Source organism: Nesoenas mayeri (genome assembly GCF_963082525.1).
Source record: "Nesoenas mayeri genome assembly, chromosome: 13".
Classification (NCBI taxonomy): Eukaryota; Metazoa; Chordata; class Aves; order Columbiformes; family Columbidae; genus Nesoenas; species Nesoenas mayeri.
The window spans coordinates 13,432,843-13,460,155 of NC_137550.1; the positions used below are offsets into that span (position 1 = coordinate 13,432,843).

General features: G+C 51.9%; 1 protein-coding gene across 1 annotated transcript; it reads left to right on the forward strand.

Moving 5' to 3' along the window:
- Positions 1-663: 663 nt before the first annotated feature.
- On the forward strand, positions 664-26,950 carry LOC308045217 (Krueppel-like factor 5; the record flags this gene model as incomplete). The annotated part of the gene is made up of 5 exons (XM_080352374.1): positions 664-1,868; positions 16,185-16,232; positions 19,682-20,585; positions 23,376-23,435; positions 26,772-26,950. The coding sequence occupies exons 1-5, from the start codon at positions 1,704-1,706 to the stop codon at positions 26,948-26,950; spliced, it is 1,356 nt and encodes a 451-aa protein (XP_080208500.1). The 5' UTR covers positions 664-1,703.
- Between the last annotated feature and the right edge of the window lie 363 nt (positions 26,951-27,313).

Here is a 27,313-nt window from a genome sequence, read left to right on the forward strand (position 1 = left end):
GTCTCACAACTGGAGGATGTTTTATGCCAGTGGTGTAGAGCTGGTGCCCTCGGGGAAGGTGTTTCCCAAGCGGTGTTTTGGAGCTGTCAACCCTCGTTCCACTCTCTGGGCTCATCTCCCCAGGGGATGCTTTTTGGACCCTGGTGTGGATGCTGCGTGGGGGAACAACATCTGTGAGACACCAGAACCGGCTGCTGTGGCTCCTGGCATCATATGAATGACCACGGGCCTTGACCACGTGTGTGGCTGGTGGGGCGTCCCTGTGACCCACCCTGTGCTCACTAGGGTGGCAGCAACCTCGTGGGAATTCAGATTCGGATTCAGATGGGAGTTCAGATTGGATATTGGGAAAAATTTCTTCCTCAAAGGACTGTGGGGCATTGGAACAGGCTGCCCAGGGCAGTGCTGGAGCCACCATCCCTGGAGGGTTGGACAGACGTGGAGATGAGGTTCTCAGGGACATGGGGTAGTGCCAGAGTCAGGTTATGGTTGGACTCTATGATCTTGAGGGACTTTTCCAACCAAAATCATTCTATGATTCTATGAAGAGGCTTTTCCCTTCCCTGGCTGGACCCTGGCTCCTTCCCTTTGGCCAGGGACCGTAGAGCAGCCTTAGTGTCCCCCCTTCCTCCATTTGTGTGGTCCCCAAGTCCCCCGGAGGTGCCAGGGATGTCCTGGGAGGGGTGACAGCAGCAGCCCCCCCTGCAATGGCACAGCCCACATGGGATCCTGCAGCGGGAAGTGGGGAAGGGAGTCCCAGGGCAGGGGGCTGTTGGGTCTGGGTGTGTCTGGAAGAAAAATGGCTATTTTTTTTTTTTAACCAAAAACTTGATTTTTATTTCCTTGTTTCTCTGGTTTTTTACACTCCTTTTCCCCTCCTTTCTCAAAAAGAGAAACCCAAACACATTAGTTGCTTGCTTTCTCAGTAGGAGCTGAGCTGGAAAACAATTTTAAACTTTTTTCTTTTTTTTCTTTTTCTCCCTTTTTTTTTGCTTTCTCCCCAAGGTTTATCCCTTTATCCCTTAAACAACTTGGTTTTGATCCTTCCCTTTCTCTCCCCTGAGAAAGAGCAGTACGGGCAGGCAGGAATCTCCCTGACCCTAAAAATCAGTTTTCGTGCCGAATTCAACCATTGTTCGGTAAACGGCACTTTCTCATTAAAAAACCCCCGCCGTTGCTTTTAAAAGCTGAAACACCCTCCCTGTTTCAGGCAGGGGACTCAGTTTGGAGACAGTTTCTGTGCTGCGGGTTGTTTCGGCCCCGCAGGTGGGCTCAGCCCTGTCGGGGGCCCGGGGTTGGGACCGAGCCGTGGCCGCGGTGGCCGAGCATGGCTGACGGTGAGGATCCCGGCCACCCGCTCCCTCCCGCAGCCTTTTATCGGCCGGTGTCCCGGTGGGGCTGCCGGTGGGGCCGTCGGCGGGAGCCTGATTGGCTCGGCACCGTCGCTTCCAGGTTGGCGTTCCTCATTCCTCCTTCCTCCTCCCGCAGCCCAGGTAAACTCGACCCGGCACTTGGCCTCCCAGGATTAGCAACTCGCTCCGGCTCGCCTCTCTCTTCAGTTTTTTTTTTCCCTTTCCCCTCCCCTTCCTTATTTTTTTTTTTCCTTCCCCCTACCCTTTTTATCTTTTTTATATTTTTTAATATTATTTTCAAATAAGATTTGTTTCCCGGCCGGGGGAGCAGGCGCGAGGGGCGCGGGAGGAATGAGCAGCGGGCTGGTGCTGCGCACCCCGCTCCCCGAGGACGCCTTGGCGTTTACGCCGCTGAAGCCCGTCACCATGTCGGGGGAACCCGGCGAAGACACCCCAGTCTTTGAGGACATCAAACCCCTCACCCGGCCCCTGGAAAACCCGCCCGACCTGGCGCAGGTAAGGTGGAGGCCGGCGCTTTGCTGTGGGGCAGAGGGAAGGGGCCAACGGCGCCCGCTCAGGTGCATGGAGGCTGCGAATGCCTCCTGCGAACACGACCGTGGATTTTGACTTAATTCTGCCTTGTTTTTCTGCTCTTTGCTAAAGCACCTCTGTCGCTTTGTACGCTCACGCTTCCCCCTCTGCCGGATTTTCTCTTGGGCGTGTTGGGTTTCATTTTTTTTCTCCTGCCTTTCTTTCGAAACACCCTGTTGCCCATTTTGGAGAAGGGCTTGGGTTTGGCTTGCTCCCCAAAGCCGGGGCTCGGCCCCTCTGCCCTGGGGGTTCTGGGGGCTCCGTGATGCCGGCAGCTCTCAGGGAAAGATCTGGGCGATGGGGTTGCCGTATCTGTGTGTGATGGGGGGCAAAATGGGAGGCTATTTTCTATTTTATTTTATTATCATTATTTTTGCTGCTACCACGGCAGGGAAGGAATGCTCCTTGAAATTCCACGTCAGAGTCCCCCCTGCATGCTGGAGATAAAGACGTGGACAAGCGGCTTTAGGGCTTTGCTGTACGCGTGCCCCTCTTGCACAACCACCCCTCTTGCACACCCACCCGTGTCCTGGCCCATGGCAGAAGCGTGTTCAGGCCTTGCTGCCCATCCCAGGCACAGGGACAAGGCTCTTCACCCATGTTTTGGGTGATGGACCCCTTGTCCCACCAAGAAGAGCCTTCAACTGCTCTCCCTGGTTTGAAGGGAGTGAGCCAGACTGTCCCCACCCCTCTGCCACCACTTCGGTCCCCTTCTCCCCCCAGAGGAATGGGGCGAACTGAGACGCGGGATGCCCAGCATCGCCAGCAGCTAATGATTAACTCCGCGCCCCGTGTCCCCAGCGCCATTTTGATTGAGGCGGGAGGGCGGCTCCGGCCCCTCGCTCCATGGCCACCCCATGGAGACTCCCTTGTCCTGGAACCCCCTGGGAGGGCATCCCCATGTTGGGCAGCTACAGTTCAGCATGGGGCAGGGTCGGGGATGTGTCTCCATGGCCTGCCTCCCCTGTCCTGGTGGCCCTGGTGCCCCAAGGGCCAGTTCTGGGGCTCTGTCATTCTGAGGGGGGCGGCGAGGTGAAGGCAGTGTCTCCATTGCTATATTTCTGTATGATGCTCTGGTGATTCATTATCCATGACTGGTGGTCATGAATGTGGGGATCAAAATCGGGGGAGAGGGCTATGAAGCCCACTCCTCCTTCCCCTGCGGTGGTCCCAGCTTGGTGCCTCTCCTCGTAACCCTGGGACAGGTCTGGGTGGGTTATCTGAAGTTAGAGGGTTGGGTGGTGGCTCTTCAGAAAGGTGTGGGTTACCTCTGGGGCCCATCCCTGGTGGGAAATGGTGGCAGCAACCTGCTTGGTCTGAGGGGAGGGTGAGGATTACTTTCTCTCCACCTTTGTAGCCCTGGCTGCCGGGTGGGATTAGGCAGTGGGGCTAATGCTCACCCCACACCTTGGCCATGGCTGTGGGGTGGATGGGCAGCGGTGCCTCCTGGCTTTGGCCAGCCCCGTGCCACCTCTCGTCCTCTTTGTGGGGGACATGGGGATGTAGAGCCTTCCCATGGGTAGAAACACCATCCCATGACACCATCCTTGCTGCCCTTCAAAGGGAAGAGGGGTGTCTCACCCTGGCTTGGCCTCTGCGGCCATGCCACCCCACGGCCGGTTTGCTCCGGGGTGGAGGCAGCCGCCCTTAGGGGTGGCCCATCAGAGGCGTCATCCCTTTGCTGTAGACCACCCTGTGTCACTTCATGGACACGGGGGTCCTGGGATGGAGGCTGCAAAGCTCAGCTCCAGCCCACCTGCACTCCATACATCATCCACTCATCCCCCAGCAAATGCGTCAGGACTTCTGTGCAAACCCACCCAGCGTCAAGCGCTGTGGGTGGCAAAACCCTGAGAGCCTGTGGCTGGACCCCACATCTCCCGGGGAGGAGTTTTCCATGCGTTGGCCCCCTTTCTCTTAATGAATACTGGAGGCTGTGGTCACTGTAGGAGAGATGCTGAAGAAGCTGCCGTAGCTGGAGGGTGGAAAACCTGGATGGCCGCACGTCTGGGAAGCCCTTTGCTCTGGGAAGGTGTTTATCAGAGCAGTTTGACAAGACCTATGGAAAAGGCTGTGACCTGTCAGAGCTCCATCTCTCGCCCACAGGGCATTTCCCCTCTCCTGGCTTCTGTCTCAGAAAGAAAGGAGCAAACTCACAGCTAATCTCTTTATCTCGCTGGTTGCAAAGTCCCCACCCCACCTCCACAAATCGCTTTTCAAACAAGAGTGGAAGGTGGGGGCTATTTGCTGTCGAAAATTTTATTCGATCCGAGTCAGGTGGAAATAGGTCCTTTGTGGAGTTTATGATCAGTCTGTTCCCTTTTCGCTGCCTTTCCAGCTGACCTGCCCCAAATTAAAAAACAAACAAAAAGAGAAAAGAGGAGAGAAAAGAGCTTGTGAGAGAAAAGCACTTTTCCTTTCTGATTTGACTCAGATTGGCCACAAGGAATATTTTCCCCTTTAAATCTCAAGAGGCAAGTGCTAGAAGGAAGGTAAAAAATAATAATAAAAGAAACCAAAAGCAAAGCATGTCCAGGGAAGCATTTCAGAAGATGGGGAGTTGGTCCCTTTGTGTTGCTGCCAGATACCCACCCCGATGAGCAAAGGGGTTTTGGGGCACTTGAGGGCTCATCTGCTGCTTCCACCTTGCTGCCCTTTGCTCTTCAGGTCTGATAAGCCAAAGCAGTTCCTGGGCACCTCGTAGTTACCTGGGGCTGGGGAACCCTCCTGGGATCGCCTGCTGCTTGTCAGACACGTCACTGTGTCTCTCTGGGCTGGATTGGACCTCCCAGCAGATGAGCTACCCCACTGCCCTGTTCTCTAAGCCACCTCATCCCTCCTGGAGCCACCTATGGCTTTATGCCATGGTCTCCCTTGGGTGTACGTGTGGTCCTCGGTGGTGCAATCCCCATCCCTGCCCTCGTCTGAGAGCTGTCCCTGGGCTGACAGCTGCAGTGATGGAAAGTGGGATGGTGGGAATAGATCCAGGTTTCCACGATCCTGGAGATGTTTCTAGAAGGAAGGTTGGTGGGGAAGGAGGTGGCGCTTCCCCTGATCCCTGCCCAGCATGTACAGGACAGGAGCTGGCTCCTAATGGGCTTTCCTGCGGCTGTGAGGAGCACGAGGTGCTGGTGATGTGAGAGGGGTGGCCTGCACTCATCTCCATAGTTGGGTTTTCTACAATTAAGGAGAGAGGAGAATGGCATCCGTCAGGGGTGTCTGCCCTGCCATCGGCTGCTGGGTGCCGTCACCTGTCCTCGAGGAGTACCTGCCTCAATGGGTCATACCAGCCATGGATTTAGAGCTGGTGTTGGAGGGCCACTTGTGTTTGCAGCACTGTTGAGTGAGGTCAGGACCTGGTGAAGAATCTGCTGAGAAGAGAGATGGACAAACCCCCCAGTCCTCTGGTTTAACCCCTTGCTTACCTGTATCGGGAGCCCCAGGGGCAGCCATGTTGAGGCCAGTGGGGACAGAGGCTGTCATGGGTGGTGAGCAAGGTCCTGGTGGCTGTGGCTGAGAATAGCCCCAAGGCTGCTCCTCTTTAATTGTCTTGCTTTCCTTGGGTGGGCTATGCTGCTGCAAGCTGAGAAATGGGAGCAAACATCTCCTCTTGTGTCCTCTAAGCCCAGTTCCAGTTTCTCACCCCTGTGCTGGTGAACCTCCCTCCTGCCCTTCCCTTGCATGGAAAGGAAACAGCTCCAGCATCTGGGAGGTGCTCGAACAGATTAGACGGTATCAGGATGATGCTGTTCCCCAAGAACTTTTCCTGGTGCTTCAGAGCCTCAGTACCATGAACGGCATTTCCCACACCCTTTCAACAGAGTGGGTATAGGTGCTTCTGCTGTTCCTCTGACTTTATTCTGGCAGGAATTTTGCTTCTGGTATCACAGAGGAAGCTGGGCCAAGCATTTTTAGATGTGCTCTAGCTTTCTGGACCATGCAGGAGCTGGTTAAATCCTGCTCTATCCCTGCGGTGCCCTGTGTGCTGTGTCCTGCATCTCGTGGGTCTGAGACCCTTTGGCCATATCTTTGTCAGGAATGTGGCTGTGCTGGGGTGATGACTAGATGGTGGCTCTCTCTTGGGCCAGGGATGGACTGTCCTGCTCCACAGTGGTCCAGCATCTTGCACAGCCCAATTGGAACCAGGGTAACGGGTCTTGCTCATACAGAGGTGGTTTGCGTTGGGGCCAGGAATGAGTCCTGCTCCACTTAATGTATTAGTAGAGATGTAAAAGTCCACAGCACAGCTGCCAAGGAGTGATTCATGTCCTTGGGCTGTTGGGAGTTGCATGCAATTAATGAATTCAGCTTTTCTGCTGGGAGAGAGGAGATGGTAGCTTTGCAGTTTTACTCTGGGCCTATAATGAGATGTTGGCAGCTTGTTGTGGCTGGAGGTTGCTGAGCCTGGGCATCTTTCTGCAGTTTAATGTCACTCCTCGGGTGCTCAGAGGGGACCGAAAATACTGTTTCCTCTCCCAGGGTCTTCCTTGTCCCCAGCACACTCAGGAGAGAAGGCCGTGCTGCTGAATGTGGCCCCGGGTGTGGGAACACCACAGACACGATGAGCTCAGCGGGGTCGTGCCTGTTTCCAAGGCTGTGTCCATGTTTGAGGATGGGCTTTGAGCTTATGGTGTTGCAATGCAAAGGTGTTTCCCTGCCTATCTCTGCCAGATTGTGACGGTACCTGGGGACTACGCAGGCTCTGCACCGCCACATGTCAGACCGGCCGCAGTTCACATCGTAACCATGTGCTGCCTTTGGTCCTCACCCATCCTTTGCTCCACCAGCCAAGCAGGGAGCTGAGCTCCGGCCTCTGCCAGGATCCCATGTTTACATTGTGCAAACAGGCGTGGAAATGGAGCAGCCTGGTGTGATCTGCTGAGGATTCAGAGACCCGGTGCCTTCCTCCTCTTTCTGAGCTGCTCAGTCCATGTGATGTGCATGTGCGGGCAGCGTGAAGTCGCGGTTCTTCACTCCCTCTTGGCTGGCTGGGATGTTCTGCTCTCTGACATCCTCCTGGCTTTGCAGAAGGGTTCCAAAATATCCAGGCATTCCGCAGAAGTGCGCAAAATGCTGTGCAAAATTCATTTGCAAAGGCTGCCAGCAGGCTGAGCAGGCTCAAGGGATGTGCAGAAACACATGGGTGATATGGAGATGTCCAGTTAAAGGCTGGGCAAGGAGGATCCAGCTCACTTGATCATAAATCAAGATGGTGGGTTGGCAGGTGGTTCAGGTGAACCCCTCGTGGCCTCTGCCTAGAGGGAACTCATGAGGGAGGGATCTTTTCGGGCTGTTTTGCTTTGGGATCAACCAGCACCTGATGCTTTCAGGATCAGGCCCCACAGATTTTGCAAGTCTGATGGTTTCTCTGTCTGGCAGGTGACTGCAGGGCCACAGAAAATTAAGCTAGAGTCCCCAGAAAGGTTGAATTTGTCCCTCTGCTCTTGCAGGAAGACCCTCAGGGACAGTCCCCAGGCAGGACACCTGTGTCAGGCGGTGGTGAGGGGCTCGTTTCAGATCAGATCCTGTTGTAGGAGCAGGTCCAAAGTCAGTGGGGAGCTTGATACTGCTCAGCATGCTTTAGACAAAAACCCATGTTATCAGTGAGCGAAAGACTGGGAAATTTGGGGGATCTCGGCCGCCGTGCTTATTTTATTTTTGGTAATCTCCCCACCCCACAGACTTCCCGTGTGTGTGGGTGCTCACGCAAGCGCTGCTGGAAGCAGACGAAGTGTAGGATGAAGCGGCTTGGCCCAATGTTGAGCTGGCCGGAGCACAGTGGCTTTGTCCGGGTGGTACAAAGGCTGATTGTTCTGCCCGGGGGAAGTTTGGCTCAGGAAGGTGGGGAGCGAGGGAAAGGGACAGTGCCAAGAAAGAGAAAGATTACAGGTGTGCTGTTCCTTTTCCTCCTGCGCAGCCCTCGCTGGAACCTGTTTTCCACTTGCTGGCATGGGAGAGCTTGCACATTATATATATATATTAGCTTTTCTGCCTTATATATATATATATATATATTTAAATACTGAAAATGCAGGTATTTAAGAGAGGAAATGAGGAGGGAACCCCGACTGCATAATAAATGCAACAGATTTCCCTTTATCGCTCTTCCTGAACGGTCTGTGGGAAGCAAACACAGTCATCTGAAGTTACTCACGAAGGTCTAGGGTTGTGCATTTCTGGCCACTGCATCATCAACGGTGAATTCTGCCCTCTCAAACCTGTTTGGTCAGCTACCTACGCTATTTTGTTCTCGTTCCCTGGTCCAGTGAGTTCTTTTATCTAACCCATTCACTGCAAATAATCACACTTACGACCGTCTTGTTAGCCGAGCCCCTTGATTAGAATATTTGCTTTTCTTGTGCTCCATTGGTGAATTACATGAGTCACAGGGTACAGTTGGTGTTTGGGGATTGGATAACCAGTGTTTACAATTCAGATGTTCTCAGAACTTGAGCTAGCATGAAAACTCTCAAAAAACCCCCATGGGCTGTTTACCACATCAAAGAGGTTCAGCCCCTTCTAAGCTCAGATTGAAACTCAAACAAAGAATCTTTCATTAAGTTCAGAAATGCTTGAAGAATTCTTTGAGATTTTATTTATTTATTTATTTGAAGTGTGATGGGGACCTTCAGTTTACACCAAGGACAGGACTTGCAAATATTAAAATTCATTTAGTGACCTTGCACTTGTACTTTCCAGTACAAGCAGGAGAAGAGAAGGGCCAGAATTTGGTCCCAGTATAGCTGGTCTGAAAATGCAGATATTTATCGCTTGCAGGTGGAAATAACATCATCTATCTGTTATCATGTCTCTTGCATCTAAGACAGTTCCTTTCATGAAACTGAACCCACCCTGGAGAGGGCAGAGATATGTGGCTACCAACTCACCAGCCAGTTCAGCCCATCACTTTAATGTTGCCCGTACAACATGATCATTTTCAATTTTGCTGCTCCTCAAGGACAGTTCAGGGACCTGAACCCAGGTGTGGCTGAATACATTCAACTGAAAATCCTTCTCAGGAATAAAAGGTTTGATGGTGTTCTCTAAAATGTGGAAATGACCCGGGTTTGTTAAATTGAAGGGAAGAATTGGGGCATCTCCCTTTTCCAACTGCTTGTTCAAAATGCCGTTGTTTTAGAATGTAACGTTTCATTCTGAGCAACTTTCAATATTTGGTGTTCTTGTAGTTCTGCATTGTGCTTTTGGGAGAACTCAATCGTTAGCTTGTCTGATAGACGTCACCTCTGGAACACAACGAGTGTTACATCCCTCTTGTTTCCCAGGGGTTGGCAAACCCCATGCTCCAAAATGCTCCAGCTGAAGCTTCTCTGGGGCTTGGTGCCTTCTCCACAGGAACTGTCCTGTACTCATTATTGGCCCATGCCATAATCAGCCTCCCTTCATTAACAGCAATTGGCAGTTCGTTTCTATGCAGGGAAAATGTGGAAAGAGAGGGTTTAAGCTGAGGGAATGGATCTTGAGGATGTCTGCTCTCAGGCTAACAGAAGGACCCTCCTAGGAGATACATGGGGTAGCAAGCGTGGCAGAAGGGGCTGGAGCAGGCAGACCTGCTCCAACATCCTCGTCTGTCCCTGACTCCAGCGGGATCTTATTGGCCTTGTGCTGCGCAAGCTTGAAAGAAAGAAGTTGACCCAAAGACCTACTCATTGAAACATCATGTTCCCACCTGCCTTAGGATTTGATTTGGTTTGGTTTGGTAAGTGGTTTGGTGAGGAAGTTGAGGGCCACAAGGACGGTGGGATTTGCTGTCTTAATGTGAAACCTGACCTTGCTTCTCCCAGACATTTCATGGGGTATCGGGTCTGCCTCGCGTGTTTTACTGGGAAGAACAGGCATTGTGGCTTGTTTTATCACTTGCTGAGTGCCAGGAGGACTTCACAAGCCCCAGCAAGCTGTGCATGACTCACTGCGCCTTTGTCAGACCCTGCCCTGTGAATGTGCTGCTTTTCTTCTCATCAGAGAAGGCGAGGTGACGAGTGTGAGCTTTTAGATGGTTTGAGTCAGGCCGGAGGAATCCCACCGTAACCCATCTGGAGAAGCTCCCTGACAGCTCTAACAGCCCACATCACACTCGGTTCAGGACCCGTGGCACTGATGTGTAACCAGAGGGGAGCTGGAGGTATCAAGGACAAACCCGGTGTCCTGTGGCTGTGCAATGGCTAGAAACAGGTGGACAAATTTGTCCAGGTCACCCTGGGGAACAGTGATTTCTGAGAGCCTCCATCTTCTCAGATTCAGGGTGTGCTGGCACAGAGGCTGCAACCGAGGAGAAATAGAGCTGCAGGCGGGCCTGCTTCTAGCTGGTGGTCCCAGCAGGGTCTGCAAGGCTATCCAAATTCAAGTCTTGATTGTACGCATGCATAAACCAGGGGAGTGCTTGAATTTCTGCATGTTTTGGCCGAGGCTGAAGTAGCTCCAACTCTCCTAATCTTCCAGGAGTTGAATTGACATTAGATTGTCTCGTTTTTCCACCCAAATGGCTGTACCAGCTCACACCGACACTCTATGCAGCTCAACCTCAGCTTCCAACAGTGGGTGCCCACTTAGCTTGATGGAAAACCTCCAGCTGGCTTTGATGGGCTTGACTCTAGTACTTGCTGAGCAAGAGCAACTTGGAAACAGCTGTACACAAAGGCATGACTCAAGTCCTCATGTCCTCCTCTTCCACACTTTGAGAGCTGCCCTCCCACCAGGGCAGAACATAGAGCAATGGGCGAGGAGACAGGGCTGTCCCCATTTCCCCACCTGCCTGCGGGCTCCATCCAGTGCGCAGATTGTGGGTGGTAGGTCTGCAAAAGGCAAAACCAGTGTGGAGATACTCTAATGTCAGCTGGGATCCCCCACCCCAGTCTAGACCTGCCCAAGGTGAGATGGGCTGAATGGCTGCTATGTTCTGTAAGAGATGGTGCAGATGGGCCAGAGCTGTCTCCAAAGTCTACCCTGCTAGTTATTTCTCAGTCCATTGATGGCTTTATTTTTGGAAAGGTTTGGAAAGACCACTGAAGTCTGGCTGCTCCAAACTGCTTCTCTTCCAGGCACTTGACCTTGGAGTTGGATGAGGGTGTTTTTCCTGGTTTCTTTGGCCTTTGTGGTTGTTGACTGTAGTGGCATGATTTCCGTGATAAATAACCAAGGTAGATTGCCTTTGAGTTAGTCTTTATCAGTTGTCAGAGGAAAGGAATAGCAAAGAGTCAGCAAGTCTGCTGGCAACGTTGCTGCCAGAGCCCAGCCAACCTCCCAGCAGCCCCCATCTGCCTCAGTGGTGACTCTTGGCGTCAAGGAAATTCCTGTTTCTGAGAGGTGGTGGTTATCTTGGGTAGTTCAAACACACAGGTAGGAAAAAGTACCAGAATAGTGCTCTGGAGCATGGGGCTGGGTCATCCATGAGCTCCTGTGAGAAACCTGGAGAAAGGGTGTATCTTTGTCCTGCTCCAGGAGCTGCTTTTTTAGGTGGAAAGCTGTGACAGCTTCAAGATGGAAAGCTGGTGGGACAGATCACCTCTGTCAGTCTTCTCTGGCAGTCTTCTCCATGGACTCCAGAGAGAGCTTGCACAGAGACTTCAGCTTAGGTGCCCATTTTCCAGGTGGCCAAAGCTCGTGAAGATGAATCTTGCCCCACTGCATGTAATGCAGACACAGCTGGATGCTTTGAGGGCAGCACTAATTTCTTGGAATTGCTCCTAGCCTCTTAAGAGATAGAGCAAGCAGAGGAGTCCACTGGGGCCTTTTGCAGCCCAGCACCCACCTACATGAGCACAGAGTTCAACTCTACTGCCTGCAAAGGTGCTTTGTTATTTACAGCAGCTAAACGTTTGGCCCTGTGTTTACTTGAAAGGAAGAGTCCTGGGGGGTTTCTTCGCTAATCCTGTTTTGCAGAGAGTTCCAGAAGACTTGAGGAACAAACAGAAAATAACGTCGATCGAGGTCAATATCAAAACCAAATGATCAGAGTAACAAATATTTACTCAGGTCAATATTTAACTAGGAGACAATAAATGCTGATATTGAACCAAATCTGTATATAAATACAGTCTATTTATAACGTATGCCTTTAAAGGGGTAGTGCCAGGTACTTGTCATGGGTTTTTGATGGATGATTATCCTCCCCATTGTTTGCCGATTCCCTTGGAGGCTGGAGTTTCATGCAGGTGCATGTATGAGAAAAAAGGCTGTACTGCGTAATCCCAGGGCATGGACAACAGGCGTAACCGTTGTCCCACACATGCCTGTGCTCAGGGGGGGGTCCTTTGCCCCAAGGAGGGACCCCCTTGCACCAGGAGCGGGTGCCCTGGTGTCCCACCATCCCTTGAACCCCACATCACCAGGTTCTGCCAAGAGCTGAAGTAACTCCCCCCATCTCAAGTCCTTTCTCCACCAACTGCTCCCTCTGCCAACTTTACAAGCTCATTGCCTGTTTAGCAAACATTGATTTCTCTCCTTGTTCTCTGCTGCTGCCTGTGTGGTGACAACATCTGATGTTTCTATGGTGGTTTGTTATTTATCAACTTCAGATTAGAAAGCGTTTAATCATGAGAAAGACACGTCCCACCTCCTGCCTCAACAGCCTGCGGTGCCTGGTGCTCTTCTAACGATGCTTGTGGTTAATCACTGGCAAAACGGCACGGTTGGCTTGAGCGATGCTTTTTTCTGTGTCGTCCCAAGAAATGTTTGTCTTGGACTTTGTGTGTATTGATCGACGTCCTGATAACGCCTCACCCTGCCTTGACGATATTTGAAAGGTGGATAGAGGTCCCCAAGGCAGGAGGTTCCTGCAGGACTTATGAAAATTAGCAGGTGGTTGAGGGGAGAGACGTGTCAGCACCCATTAGCCACAGGGGAATCCACTCAGAGAGAGCTGGGGGAAGCAGAGATTCACTGTCTGTGTTCTTCACCGAGCACCTGGCTGGTGGGGTTGGATTTTGGTGACTTCACAGTGCTGGGTGCTTCATGACACACAGCTATTTCAGAGGCGGCTGAGGTTATTGTGCCTTCCAGGGGATTTTGGTCGCCAGGTCCCAGGTTCGGATGTCAGTGCTCAGTATAAAACAGTCCTGCTGGTCCAGTGACACAAACTGGTGTCCGAGGGCCTTGTCTGGAGTGGACAAAGCGCTTGTGCTGACCCCTTTTCCTGCTTGTTGTTGTTGTTGGTTTGTTTTTTTTCCCCTTCCTTCTTTTCTCTGGCAGGTCGAAAAGACCCTTCTCCATGGCCAGAAATAGATACTATGACTTTGAGGGGAAAACACAGGAGTTCAGTGCTTTTATTGTATGAAAGGCTATTCGTATTGGCTTTCCCTTCCTGGCCAAAACAAAGATCCCCGTTTGGACACTTTTAAACATGCACAAGTTTTGTTGATGTCTACTTTGCCTGTATTTCTGCTTTTCTCATTTTTTGCCTGAGCTACTGACCTATAGTTCCCTTTATGGCCGCTGGAGCCCCTGTCGATGCAGCTGGTGGAGTCTGGGGCATGCCCGTCACTAGACCTTGTATCTTGTGCTCATCTCTGGTGATTGCAATGATGTCATTGCTAACGTCTATAGGGGAAACCGGGCTGCTGAAACCACTGAAGACGTGGTAGCTTTTAATCTAGAAGGCGTTGGAGGGCTTTCTTCATCAAGTCACAGTGGTTATCTCTCTTACACTGTTGAGACAAACTGAGCTTTCTGGCTATGTCTAAGTTCAGTCCTTCTCAAAAATGCAAGGATGTGGTTAATTCCCTGCCTCTGGCTGTTGGACAGGGGGGAAGGGATGAGCTGTTCCACGTCATTGCTGTCTCATGTGAGCCCATCGCGGTGTCCTCAGCTGCCCTCTCCAGAGCTGCTCCAGGCAGGGCTGCACTGTGACACCAGGACCCATCTGGGCTGGATGAGAAGTCTGTAGGGACCCAGCGTCTATGGGGTTTCCTTCTGGTGGGGACTACTTTGCTCTCAATTGCTTCCTTTGTGTTTGTGCTGCTTACCATGGAAGGTCTGGAATGCAGACAGCGGGCAGAGCAAGGGTTTTGTTGGTTTCCTGGTGTGGTTGATCCTAAAATGTAGGATCTAGCAGCTGGACCACTGCTTGCAAACTCAAGCATTACTTGTGAAAGAGCTTGGTTGAAGTATACAGGTGCTTCTGCAACTATTCCAGCTGATGGAGGCGATGGGACACAGCTTTCAACCCCCAAGCCTCTGTAGCTCTGACCTGGAGATCTCATGTTTAAGCATCTCCCCATGCTTCCAGGCATGAAGATCACAAGGAGACCGGTGGCTCTCCAGGGATGGCAGCTCTCAGCATCCCCAGGCTGTTTGGCACCCGTCCTCTAGCATGGCCTTGCAAGGAACACCCTCCATTTAGATACACGTCCCAGAATATGAACCCCCCAAAAATGGGAAAACTGAGTCCATTGAGTTGGTTTTGCTTGTTTTCTGTGAGAAAGAGGGAAGCATGGGCTGTTTTCTAGCCCTTGATGGTCTGACTGACCAGCCTGACAATGTGTGCAGGACCCCAGACTGGAAGGGTGAGAAAAGGCTTTACCACAATCTCGTTGAACTGGGGACACAGTAGAGGTCAGGGTGAAACTTTGTGGTTGTGGAGGAGAAAATCGGGTCACTGGAAGCTGCTGCCAGAGAAGGATGTGGAAGGAGAATGGGGCGCAGTCTGGTGCTTAACCCGCAGATAAATAATGTTTTGGGGTTTGAAGATAACTGTTCCTCTTTACTCAGTGCTGGAGGACTGTGGCCTGTTTTGGGCACTGACCTCAGAGAAAGGGTCCAGGTCTGGGTGAGAGATCTGAGAAGAGACCTCAGCTCTCTGTGGAAATCTGAGGGGAATCAAGGCAGGAGAAAAGAGGTGTGCAGGACATCTGCAAGCACGCTGTAGTGTGTGTGCAATGATAAATGATGTGGAACGATGCCTTGGAGATTGCTAAGCACGGGAATAGGCTAACTGGAGGCAATATGCAGGGAATGTCCCTGGGAACCACACTGTCAGGGTGGCTGGGGTACCTGGTGCTGTCCTGAAGATGTGTGATTCCCCCACGTCCTCTGGAGGAGCCTGGCTGTGGTGTGATGCTAAGAACTTCACCTTGGAGGGGCTGTATCTAGCTGGCGGTGCTGCCACACTTCTGTCCCAGCTCTGGTTTCATGGCTGAGGCTCTTCTTGAATCCTTGCTCCAGCAGATGGTGTGGCACAGGGACCTCGTTAGATGTTGGGCAGAGGAGTTGTGGCTGAGGCATGCAGCTGAACATGGTGTCTCCGGGCTATTGCAGCACCTTGTTGTGGGTGTCCGTGCTGGGGAGGGATTCTTTGTAGATGGGAGCCCCATGGGGACTGGGAGAACTTACTGGTTTGACTGGGCTGGAAATCTCTGAAGGTCTTTGCACCATGCCTCAAAGCCTCCTCTGAAAAGCTCTGTATTTCTCAGCTGTCTTTACTTTCCCTGTGAGAAGCCCAGAGTTCACCCAACCTTGCAGCCAGGCCAAGCTGCTGCCCTGATTCACCAAGAGAAGGTGATGATAGGAGGTTTCATCTAAACATAAGGAGACACTTCTTGACTTTGAGGGTGACAGAACACTGGAACAGGCTGCCCAGAGCGGGTGTGGAGTCTCCTTCTCTGGATGCATTTAAACCCACCTGGATGTGATGCTGAGTGATCTGCTCTGGGGCACCTGCTTTAGCAGGGGGTTGGACTGGGTGATCTCCAGAGGTGCCTTCAACCTCAGCCACTCTGTGATTCTGTGATGGCAAGGCAGAGCTGGCTCTGCTCCCACCTCTGGGTCAGGGAGAAAATGGAGGCTGAGCTCATCTGCTCTTCTTGTGGCCTCTGAACCCTCATCCCTGGTTCGGCAGGGGAAGCCTGGATTCAGGAGCTGGTGCGAGGTGTCCCCCTGAGCCAAGGCCCCACGGCGGGGAGCTGAGGGGTGCCACACTGGGGTGGGGCACCCACCCAGATCAAATATGGCTCCTGCCAGCCCCGCCCATAGTGTGTCTGGCCACGCCCACAACAGGCAATCACCCCGCCCACCCGAGGGCTGGCTCCACCCCCTCCCTGCTGGTCCTCCCGGCCTGCAGGTGGCGATGCTGAGGCTGGGGGCAATGGTGGTTCGATGCTGGTGATGGAGGCTTGAGGCGCTGGGGCTGTGGGGGGCTGGGGAGCGGGGGGTGAGCCCCTCCATGGCCGGGGGTGGCTGGGCACAAGGGAGGCCGTCCGCTCCACTAACCCAGCCCTGTCTGCCCCACAGCTGCACCCGATGAGGATGGAACAGCGGATGCCGCCACTCATTCTAGAGGTGACTTGTTTTCCTCAGCCCTCCCCCCATGTGCTCCTGTCCCCGCTGGTGAGAGTATCCCTTGGGAGACTGAGCTGGGACCATTGCTCCATCGCCCAGGTCTGCTGGCGAGGAGCTGGTGGCACCTTTGCTCCCTCATAGAATGACAGAATGTCCTGAATTGGGAGGGACCCACAGGATCATGGAGTCCAGCTCCTGTCCCTGCATAGGACACCCCACAGGTCACCCCGTGTGTCTGAGGACGTTGTCCAGTCTCTTCTTGAACACTGTCAGGCTGGGGCTGTGACACCTCCCTGGGGAGCCTGTTCAGTGTCCAGCACCTCTGGGTGAAGAACCTTTTCTCCATGTCCCACTGACCCCCCCAGCACATCTTCTGCCATTCCCTGGGGTCTGTCACTGTCACAGAGAAGAGCTCAGCCCTGCCCCTCCTGCTCCTGCTGAGGAACCTGCAGCCATGAGCTCTGCCCTCAGTCTCCTCCAGACCGAACAAACTCAGTGACTTCAGCTGCTCCTCATACGGCTTCCCCTCCAAACCTTTCACCAACTTCGTGTCCCTCCTCCTCCCACCTCTGCTGCCAGCTGGGGTTCATTCCTCCTGCTCACGGTGTCTCCATCTCTGCAAGACACTTGGGTCCCGGTTGTAGCTCTATCTCCGCCATGTTTCTTATGTCTTCATTAACTGGATCCCCACCAAGTATGAAAGGAGCAGCCAGATAGACACACCTGTATTCAAGACACTCGAGTTGGATCCCACCCAGACATGTCAGCACTTAGTCACCCTGGTTGTGCTGACCATGGGCCAAGGAGCTGGTTTTGGATAAAGCATGGGCCGGGAGGTGCTTAGGGCAGTATTTTGGTATTAGGTGTCAGCACTACGCATGAGCGGTGTGGGAGCGAACTAGCATTGTTAAGCATTTCTGCGCCACAAATAAGCAAAAGCCCCATTTTCCTCTTTGAAGGACACTGGTGCCCTCGAGGTCACATGGGACTTTTGATGCAAGCAGCAGTATTGTGACATCCTGGATTCCAGTGGAGTGGGACCCTCACCATTCCAGTCCTGCACGCACCGGTGTGGCTGGAGAGGGCTGGTGTTCTTTCCTGTCTTTTGAAAGCCCATCGCTTTTGTCCTTCTCACCATCTGCCCCTTAACACCCTCTTTGCCCCAGATCCTGGGGCTGCTCAGGGTCAGAGTTGGATTTATCAGGCTTTAATGGAATGACAGCAAGAAGACTTTGCTCTGCAGGTAGGGGTGATGGTGAGAGGAAAGGAGACTGGGAGACACCAAACAGCGGGGTAGGCAGCAGACAGGGATACTCTGCTGAGAATGTGGGTTTTGGATCTGAAATCAGGGACCAACATGCCCTTTTACATTTAATTTCCCTGCCTGGTCAGCTGCTGTATAAGGACCCACTGGAGTTGTGGGGGGAGAGACCTTCCCTTGGGAGCTGAAGGTGAGAAAGTTAAATGCCAGAGATAAGGGAAGTGTAGACGTAAAAGGCATCCAACACCTTCTTCCCCACCCCCACTCCTGGCAAGTGGGTCATTTCATTGCTCAGGTATGTTCGGCATTCGGAGCCTCTGGTACTGCCTAGAGCGAGCTGCCTCCCCAGGGTCACTCAGCGTGCCCGTGTGGGGGCACAGGGCAGCCCAGCTCCAAAGCTCTGGTGTGGTTCTCCCTCGGACAAGAACCCAAGGTGGACACTGCAAGGCAGAGCAGAGAGGAAATCAGGGGTTTAGACTAGTCTTTGAGGACTGAGTGGATGGTCTCTTATTCTCTTCCCTGCCTCCTGCTGATGCCTTAGCTTAGGGTATGCCTAGGCAAGGGTTTCCTCACTGGAGCACAGGGTGGGTGTTGCTGGAGCAGAGGCAGTTAGGTGAGGGTGTGACACAAACTGAGCTTGTATTGCCAACAGGTTTCTTCCTTTACGAGGGCAGGGACTTTTCAGGGCCTGCACATTCACTGAGGACAGGTAGGGTCTACAGCACAGCATGTACACACACCAGCGCAGCGAGCATGGTGTAGAAAACACAGTCCCAGTTTGGTGTGCCTGGTTCCAGTGCAGCGTAGCGCTTCCAAATCCAGCTGCTCTGAGCTTCTACCCATGTAGGAGAGGGTGTATTTGTGGCACGTACCTGTATTTGGGTGTAAGCCAGCTTACCCATGCATTGCCAATATGGCTTGCAGAGGTGCAAAGGCTCTTTTGAATTAGCTGGAAGTGCAGGTGATATGTTTCGCTGGAAAGGGCGAGGAAATCTCTTGGGTCCTGTCCAGCTTTGTTAAGAGCAATGAGGTTGCAGCAGGGATGACTTTGGCCCATTGCACTCCAGTGACATAGTTCAGAGCTGTAAAACCCTCAGCTCAAGCGTGCAGGGTGTGGGGCAGGATCAGCTTGCTCTCCTGAAGTGCACTGTAGTAGACTCTGCCAGGGAAACCTGGTGGTTTTGCCAGCTCCTCTACATATGAATGAGTCTATGAGGGCTTCGCAATGAGCTTGACACATGGATAACCACATAATTAAAGGCTGGAGCTTTATAGAAGAGCATTAGCACTGGTATCTTTAACCACAAAGAGCAGAACTTGAGTCATCAAATGCCAGGGGATGAATTTCCTAGCGGATTGCTCCATCAGGTTGCTGAATTATTGGGCCTGGATCCAGTGGGATGCTGCATCAGACAAGAAGCAAGAGGGGAAGAAACCTGGCAAGTGATGATTGTCAGAGCTAGAGGTCCTGCTAGCCTGGAGGACCCAGACTTGTGAAAACAGCTCTACAAAACTAGAACTAAACCAAAGGTTAGGTGAGGGCTGAGTCATTTTACCAAGGCAAGACCGTAATAGTATGCCTGGAAGTTTCAATTTTAGCCTCACAGAATTAGTGGCAACATCACTTGGATTTCTAGGATGATAGCCCAAATTATTCTCAATTAGTTAAAGATATTGTCTTAGAATATTCTCAGTTAATTGAAGGTATTGTCCTAGAATAAAATGCAATACATCTCAGTCTGTTGGCCAGGAGACCAGAGTCAGCATGTCTAATGTGGGCTGCAAATCCGACATGCCCAAAACGTGAGGCTGACTGGACCACAGTTTCTGATTTCATCCCATTTCTAGTGTTAAATTCTGTTGTTGGTGTGACCAAAGCTCTGTACCTAAAGCTTGGCTCTTCTTTATCAGGCTGTATTTCTTTCATAACTGCATCCTCTGCCTGGCTTACCCTTTGCTATCAGTGCAGATAGGTGGGAGGGAAGTGGGAGAGAGGACAGTGATTCACTCCTGGGGAGTCTGTGGCTGAGTCAGAGGCTGAAGCTAAATCACCACAGCCGGTGACTCCTGGGCCGTTCTTGCTGTTCTCTCCATTTCCTGCTAGCTTAAGGACTTGTTGAATGTTGAACTCCCACCACGTGTGTTGAGGTCGCTCTTCACAAGTTCTTGTCTGTATTTTTTGCTGTAGGCCCGATCTGAAATGGATAAGTACCTTTCAAATGAGGTGCCACCCATCCCGATGATACCAGACAAGAAGTACCGCCGGGAGAGTGCCTCGGTGGTGGATGAGTTCTTCTCCACGGAGAAGCCTTCCTCGACGCCGTACAGCGTGAACATCAATGTGATTCTGCCAGACACGACGCACTTGCGCACTGGACTTTACCGGCCACCCAGACCCATTACACCATTCGCACAGATCAAAACAGAGCCCAGCACCAGCTTTGCCCAGCCCTGCTCTTCTGCCTCCGGCTCCACACAGACCCTGCCTGACTTCACCAGTGTCTTCAGCATGCCCCAGTCAGTGGCAGTGAACAACATCTTCATCAAGCAGGAGATGCCCTCCGAGATCCCCTTATCTACCAACCCACAGCAACCCCAGCTTTACCAGATGCCTCTTGGCAATGGAAGCGGTGACATTACCACCCTGACGTCCTCCTCCAACAGCACAACAGCCATCAACAGCCTCAGTGGTGTCACCATATCCACAGGTAACACTATGTCCAGTGTGGCCCACAGACCTGTCCATCCAGGAGGCCCGGTTAAGCAGTACCCACACGTCTCCCAGGGACAGGGAAACTTCAACATCTCAGGGCAGTTCTACGCTGTCCCGGGAGTGAACCTGCCCCCTTCACCCCCCAACTCGCAGCCTGGCAGCCCAGAAAATCAACCTGAGCTCATCAACACCATCTCTCCTCCACCATCGTATGAAGCCACTTTTGGACTGAAGTTGGTCCAGTCATCCCAGGCCCCTCAAGTCCCCAATGGCCTTGGGACCCTCTCCCAAGGGCACATTGTCATGCAGCCCCCCAAATACAACAGGCGCAACAACCCTGAGCTGGAGAAAAGGAGAATCCATCACTGCGATTTCCCAGGTATGCTCATGGCTAATGTACTGGCTTGGCTTTGGGGGGGTCTCTTCTTGACACACTGAGCCTGGGGCTGCCTTAGGCCTCCACAGGAGTTTAACTGAGATCACTTTGTCTGCATGATGAAGGGAGCTGTGGAGCTGGGTGGAGAACCCAAGGAAGTGGGGTTCCTACCACCGCCAAGGGAGTAGAAGGGGTTGATCCTGCCTGTGCTAGCTGATGCCTTTTTTCTCCCCTTCCTCTTTGCACTCTGGCAAAAGCGAGCCTGACTCTGGGAGGCAGAGTGCTCCTGCAAAACAGAGGGATGCTCCTGGAAATCTGCTGCTTTAGCTGCCTGTTTTGCTCTGGACTTGCCTAACCTTGAGCAGCCACATGCTCTCTGCAGGTGAAACCATGCTGGCTTTTCACTGACCATTCCCACTCTCCCATAACGAGTGGCAAACCATTGAGTAATTTCCATAAGCAGCCTTTATGGTCTCTCCCTGTAGCCCAGATTTTCTTCTTCCAGAGGGGCAACAAGCTGAATATCTGCATCATATCCTTCAGTGGCTTCATGTGCTGCATCAGGATGGTGTGGAAAGGCATTTCAGGGTAACAATCAGCCCAGGGCTGAAGCTGTTCCCTGTGTGTCACCTCACTGCATGAGCATGTCCATCTAAGGACCTGCGGTGCCTTGGCAAGAGGAGAACATGCAGGGTTTCCTGCGGTGTGCACAGAGAGCTTGTGGGACCCACAGCTGCAAACTGTGCCGCATGGGAGAGAAGCAACCGTGTCCCTGGTGAGGAAACCCAGTGAAACCAGTGTGAGGGCTTGAAAATCACTGGTCCTTGTGCAGGGACACACACCTCCCACTTTCTGGGCCCAGCCCCAGCCATCAGCTGTTGGAGATTAGCAAACACTTTTCCCGTGGGGGTGTGTGAACTGGGGAAAGTCATTTCCTAACTGCCTCCTGCGAGATTTATGTGCTGTTTCTGTGGCACAAGAGTGGCTGTAGTAGGTCAGCCCAGATCCTGTCTTTAGCAGTGACCAGAGGAAGTGTATAAGAACAGGACATATTTAGAAAGATCTTTTCTGTGCTTACTCCTTTCTGCCCTCTGGCAACCTGCAGATTAGGGACTTTCTGAGCCAGAAGCTGGACCCGTGATCTTGTGGTTAACAGCCTCTGCCGAATCTATGACCTTCTGCTGATCATGGTGGGAGACTGAGTAAGGGTGTGAGACTGATTAGGGGTGCGAGTGCACAATGGGTCTGAAACAGACCCCTCTGCTCTTGTCATAACTGGTCAGAGCAAGAGTCTCATTGTGTGGGATGCATTACCAAGGCAAAGATCACCTGTTTTCAGCAGGATTTTGGCCCACACTGGAAAGCAGAAAGATATCCATGGCACAAAAAAACCCCAGAACCTCCACTGAATAAACACCGGGTGGCTCAATGGTGTGTACGCGCAGACACAGTGGATGATTTCTTCTAATCCTTCATACTGAGGTTCAGCTGGAGGTGAAACCAGCCAGGACTGGTGGCAGGGGCAGCAGGTCTTCCTGAGGTGCTCTGGGTGAGGAAGCGACAATGCTGAGTTCACACCTGTAACCGGATGAACAGGGAGGACCTGTTTGCAAAGCCCTGATCCAAGTTGTCAGGTGGTGGCCCCAGCACTTTTTCTCTGTGTGCTCATGGGGAAATTAAGCTCGGCCATGAGCTGCTCTGGCCTCTCTGTGTTGCTCCCTTTGTGTTTGGAAGATGCTCTGGGTGCTCCGCTGGCTTCCTTTTTCAAGGCAGCCCTTGGTCTTGTGCATACTCATCCTTCTCCTGAGCGTGAGGGACCTCCGAGGCTTCAGAGCACTAGAAGCAAAATTGAACTGGGTTACCAACCCTTAACCCTCCTACCATGGGGAGGAGAAAGGCAGCTGGCTGCTCCTGCACCTCCTGAGCAGGACAGGACGGAGAGCTGATTCTGTGCAAGAGGCTTCTTCAGGCTGCGTGGAAACACTGGAACGAAAAATATGACTGTTACTTATGCAGGTCATAAAAATTCAAATTCCTGTTTCAGTATACTTGTCAAAACACAATGAAACAGGGCCATAGAGGCAGGATAAGAGGCTTTTCTAAACTTCATCTAACTGAAATGAGGAACTAGCAATGATTCATTTTGGGATGCCTATTGAAACTTCTGCCCAAGTCATGGTGTTTCTGTTAGGAGCCTGTCTTTGATTGAACCTGTTGTCGCTGATCTTCTGAAAAAGCTTCCCACTGGCTTTATTCTGGATCCTGAAAGCCAAGCTGTGGCTCCTCAGCGTACCCAGCGTTTCCTGCTTCCTGGAAAATTTTCACCACAAGTGCTGGGGCTGGGACTATTCCAAAATACATCTTCCCTCCAACCTTGTAGCAGTGATATCAGTTACATCTGGAATCCAGAAAGACAAATGTCAGCACAAAGCCAGAAGCTAACAGTGATGAATTTAATGTTTCCGTCCTGCCTCCAACACCTGGTTGAGGAAGGGGGGATTTGGAACTCTGTGCCTGACTTTTCCCCCTGACTAATGCCCATCCCAATGCCCATGGGTTTCAGGATTGTGTGGCAAAAGATGGGGTGTTGTAAAGGTTTGTCTGTCTCAGAGAACAAATGCTGTTTAGCTACTGCTGAAACAAAATGGGTATAACCAGGTTTATTTGCATAATTACTCAGGGTGCTTTTCACACCTGCTCAGTCCCTAACCTCAAATATAAATAGATGTTCTGGATTTGTTTGAGGAAGGGCCTCTTTCTCACAGAGAAGTCATGTCTTTTCTGTTTTTGCAGGTTGCTCAAAAGTTTATACCAAGAGCTCCCACCTGAAGGCACATCAGAGGACTCACACAGGTAAGAGCAACACATCACCAGGAAACTGCCCGCTGACACTTCCTATTCTGTGCCTGTTCATGGCAAAGATTATATTGCTGAGGTGATTATGTTAATCCAGGGTGGTTATTGGGGTAAGGAGCACAGTTAAGTCTGTTGATGTTAATGGTCCAATGGTTGGACTGGTTTATAGCGACTGTACATTCCTGTGTGCACTTGCTGGCCTTCTAGAGCATTGGTCTAGAATTTAGGAGAACTCTTGGAGGCTCTTGAGTCAATGGATTGGGAGGAGGAGGTGCCCCCAAAACCTCCATCACTCTGAGCTCTTCCTTGTAGATCTTCAAAATCCTATCCAGGTCTGATCCTGCATAGCCTAGCAGAAAGATTGCATAAAGGCATGGTGGTACATATAGATGACCTTGGAGGAGACAAGGGCTGTCTCTTTGTGTCAAGCACCCCGGTGGTTCCCAAGGAGAGGGAGGAACCCATCGTATCTCCTTGTATACCAGCCACACGGACCACTGGCACCCGGTGCTTGTCCCCTGAGCTCTCGCCAATGGTGCTGCCAAATATCTGCACAGAAGGGCTTGAATACAGCTACTAAAAGGCTCTGAATACCTGTCCAGACAGGCTGTGCCGTCATTCCTGAGGGCAAAGGTGACGTGGGCTGCCCTTGCTGGTGTAAACGGGGTCACTAATACAGAGGAGCTCTCACCACAATCAGCTTCCCGGGGTAAACCTGGCTCAGTGGCACTTATGCATTCAAGCACAGGTCTCATTAAGGCATTTATTATACCTGAAACTTTATCAGATCCCTGGGTAGTCCAGGAACCATCAGTGCCCTCATAAATCTCTTTTATAGAAGGGCTGATCTTTACTGAAAGCAATTAAGCTGGCCCAGAGTTCACTTCTCTTTTTTATTAACAACGAACAAAACCCATCCTGGGGCTGGGAATCAGTTCTTGCACTTGGCTCTGTTCTGTTTCCATCTTATCAGTTCTTAGAACAAGCCAGCAAAGAATTTTTCTTTGTGCATGAGGTACAATATTTTTTTGGCAGGGCCTGGGTAGGAGCGGGCTGGAGAACAACACGGAAGGGGTGGAAGAAAGGAACAGGAAGGACATTGTCCCAGCTCCGAGAGCTGTGTGGTGATAAGCTTTTGTCACAACAGCAGTCTGTGTTCAGGGCCATGCTAGGGGTCTTGCTTTAAAATTAAATATCTCTTTTCTCCTTCTACTCGGAGCACAGGTCTTAGCTGTGTGCTCAGAGATCTGACCTGTCTGAGACATGCACCATTTTTACAAATCACAATATAAAGATGCATCCAGGCAAACTGGAGTGGTCTTTGAATAAAACGCAGTAATTTTTTCAGGTTTCCCAGTAACTGAGCTGGAAATCTAAGTGTGTTTGCCACCTCCACTTCAGTTGCTGTAAAAGGGCAGAGAGGTGAAGGAGAATGTGACCTGAGTAGCCAAGTAAACTGGTGGTGGTGTGGGGTGTGTAAAAGAAGGGAATCCAAACTAGAGAGCTCAAGGTGTCCAGGTCCAGTTTTTGAAGCCTGATGTTCTGTTTTGAGGCTGCAGCCTCGCTGAGCACAGCGCTGGGGCCGCAACGCAGGACCCGTCCCAACCCTGCCAGACGAGTACACTCGACGCCACTTCAGCTCCATCGCTTGAAGGGTTAATAACGCCCTTTCTCTCGACTCCTCGCCTGACGGGAGCTGGGCTGAGAAGTACACGATCTCTAGGATCTTTACTTGTGGTTTGCCCGTTGCTATGGGCTGGGCTGTATTCATCTCCTGGAGACACCATTCATTTCCTGGGTGCCATTGTGAGATTAAATATATAACCCGGTGGCTGCTCACCCACCTCCCGGGGCTGGGAATGCCAATTTGGGTCCTTTGTTTGAGCTTGCCCTGCCGTGCTGTCCTGGGAGATGGAGCCAGCTTGTGGGACAATGGAAAGCATTTTGTTTCGATCCTGGAGATCAACCTGTTATTGTTTGAAACTAAAGGGCCTTGGTAGGGTTGACCCAGCCAGGTGACCTGGCTGGGACAATGTCTGTGGCTGTGCAGTGTAAATCCCGCCTTTGTCTTAGCATGCTAACGTAAAACTCGAGATCCTCAGCATGCCCTAAAACACCCGGCGTGCTGCTTGTAAATTGACTTTAAGTTCTGTATTTACCTCAGCCATAAAAAATAACCATGTCTCCTCCCCGTGGTGCAGAGCCCAGGGTTTTTTTGGTGAGCAGGGTGTAGTCTTGGTGCCCTGTCTCCTCCAAGTTCACGTGTCCGTGCTCTCATGTTTTGTGCGGTGCGTGCAAGCCACTGTAGATCTTGCTGTGGGTGAATGTTTTCTTGTTTCCCGGCCAAATCCACCACCCGCCTGCCATATAGGAACGGCCGTTCGCTGGGAAACATGTCAGAGCACGACACACATGCCTGTGCATGCAGGCTGCATGTGTACGTGCATTCATGGTGCGCTCAGCAATTGGCCGATGAAACGGTAAATATTTGAGGTCGGGAAAGTCAGCACATTCCCTGAACTCTGCCTGCTTGTTCAGGCTGTTAAGAGCGAGGACTAATATTTGAGAGCACCACACCCATGTGCAGAGAGGGCTGCAGCCAGGGTTCAGCTCCGCAACCTGGGCACGCAGGCAGCTGGAAGCGGGCATGGGCTTTTCCAGTCCAGTTCCCAGCTGGCTGAGAAGTTGCACAATTGTAATTTATTTCAGTTTGGGAATAGGTGTGTATGGGCGGGAGCAAGGGGGGAGAGGGCAGAGGCATTGCGTCACCCAAATGCTCTGGAGAAAACACAATGTTTTATGTACGGAGAGCTGCTGCAGGGCTGAACTTTGAGGCAGAGGTTGTTAGATGGCGGTTTCAAAGATGTGAGGCTTTGAGGAAAATTTATATGGCATAACTCACTTCTTCCTCCTTGTGCCCCCCACACCTGTATGAGAAGCAACGCCTGCCATAGGAATTTTGAGTTAAAAAAGAGAACTCAGAAATTTTTTTAGCCAGAAATGCTCCAAAAGCCAACAGGAACTTGAACAGCCCTAGAAACCAAGCCTGGAAAGCAAAGGAGGGGGGTGTATGTGGGTAAGACCTGGTTGCTGCAGCTCAACAATTGATGGTCCCTTGGTGGCTGTGGACTGTGTACAGAAGTGACCGCTGGTCGTGTAAAGCCTCAGTGTGGCCATGAGCCCTGTTCTGCAGTGGGGCAGCCCTGGGTGCCCAAGGGAGGCCATACGTCTCCAGGAGGACGGGGTGGGGATTTGGGAGGCCAGGCAGATGCATGTCTGCGTTGGCTCTCGCGTGGCGGGGCCGTGCCCGTGACCTGTGGCTCTTCCCTGCAGGTGAGAAGCCCTATAAATGCACCTGGGAAGGCTGCGACTGGCGCTTCGCCCGCTCCGACGAGCTGACCCGGCACTATCGGAAGCACACGGGTGCCAAGCCCTTCAAGTGCCTGGCCTGCGGCCGCTGCTTCTCCCGCTCTGACCATCTGGCTCTCCACATGAAGCGGCACCAGAACTAGGAGCCGCCTATGATCCCCACTCCAAGAGCAGCTGAAACTCTCATTTCCGAGGGGCCTCTCCTCCTCGCGTACGTAGGAACAAACCCATGCTGTGATCAACTGGCAGGGCAGGGGTGGCCCCCTCTGCAAGCCCTGTGCCCTACTGTTTCTGGTTTTAAAAGAAATTTCATTAAAAGAGTTATAATTACAGACTGATCTCGTGATGAGGCTCCCAAAGACGCTAAAGAGATGGACCTTGGATTCCAAAGGGCTTTCTTCCAGCAAACCTGCTATTTATTTGTCACTCAGGAGCAACTGTCCTTCGTGTCTCAAGCTCTTTGGGATTTTTTTATCACTTTCAGGGTGGTGTGTTCGGTGAGCCCG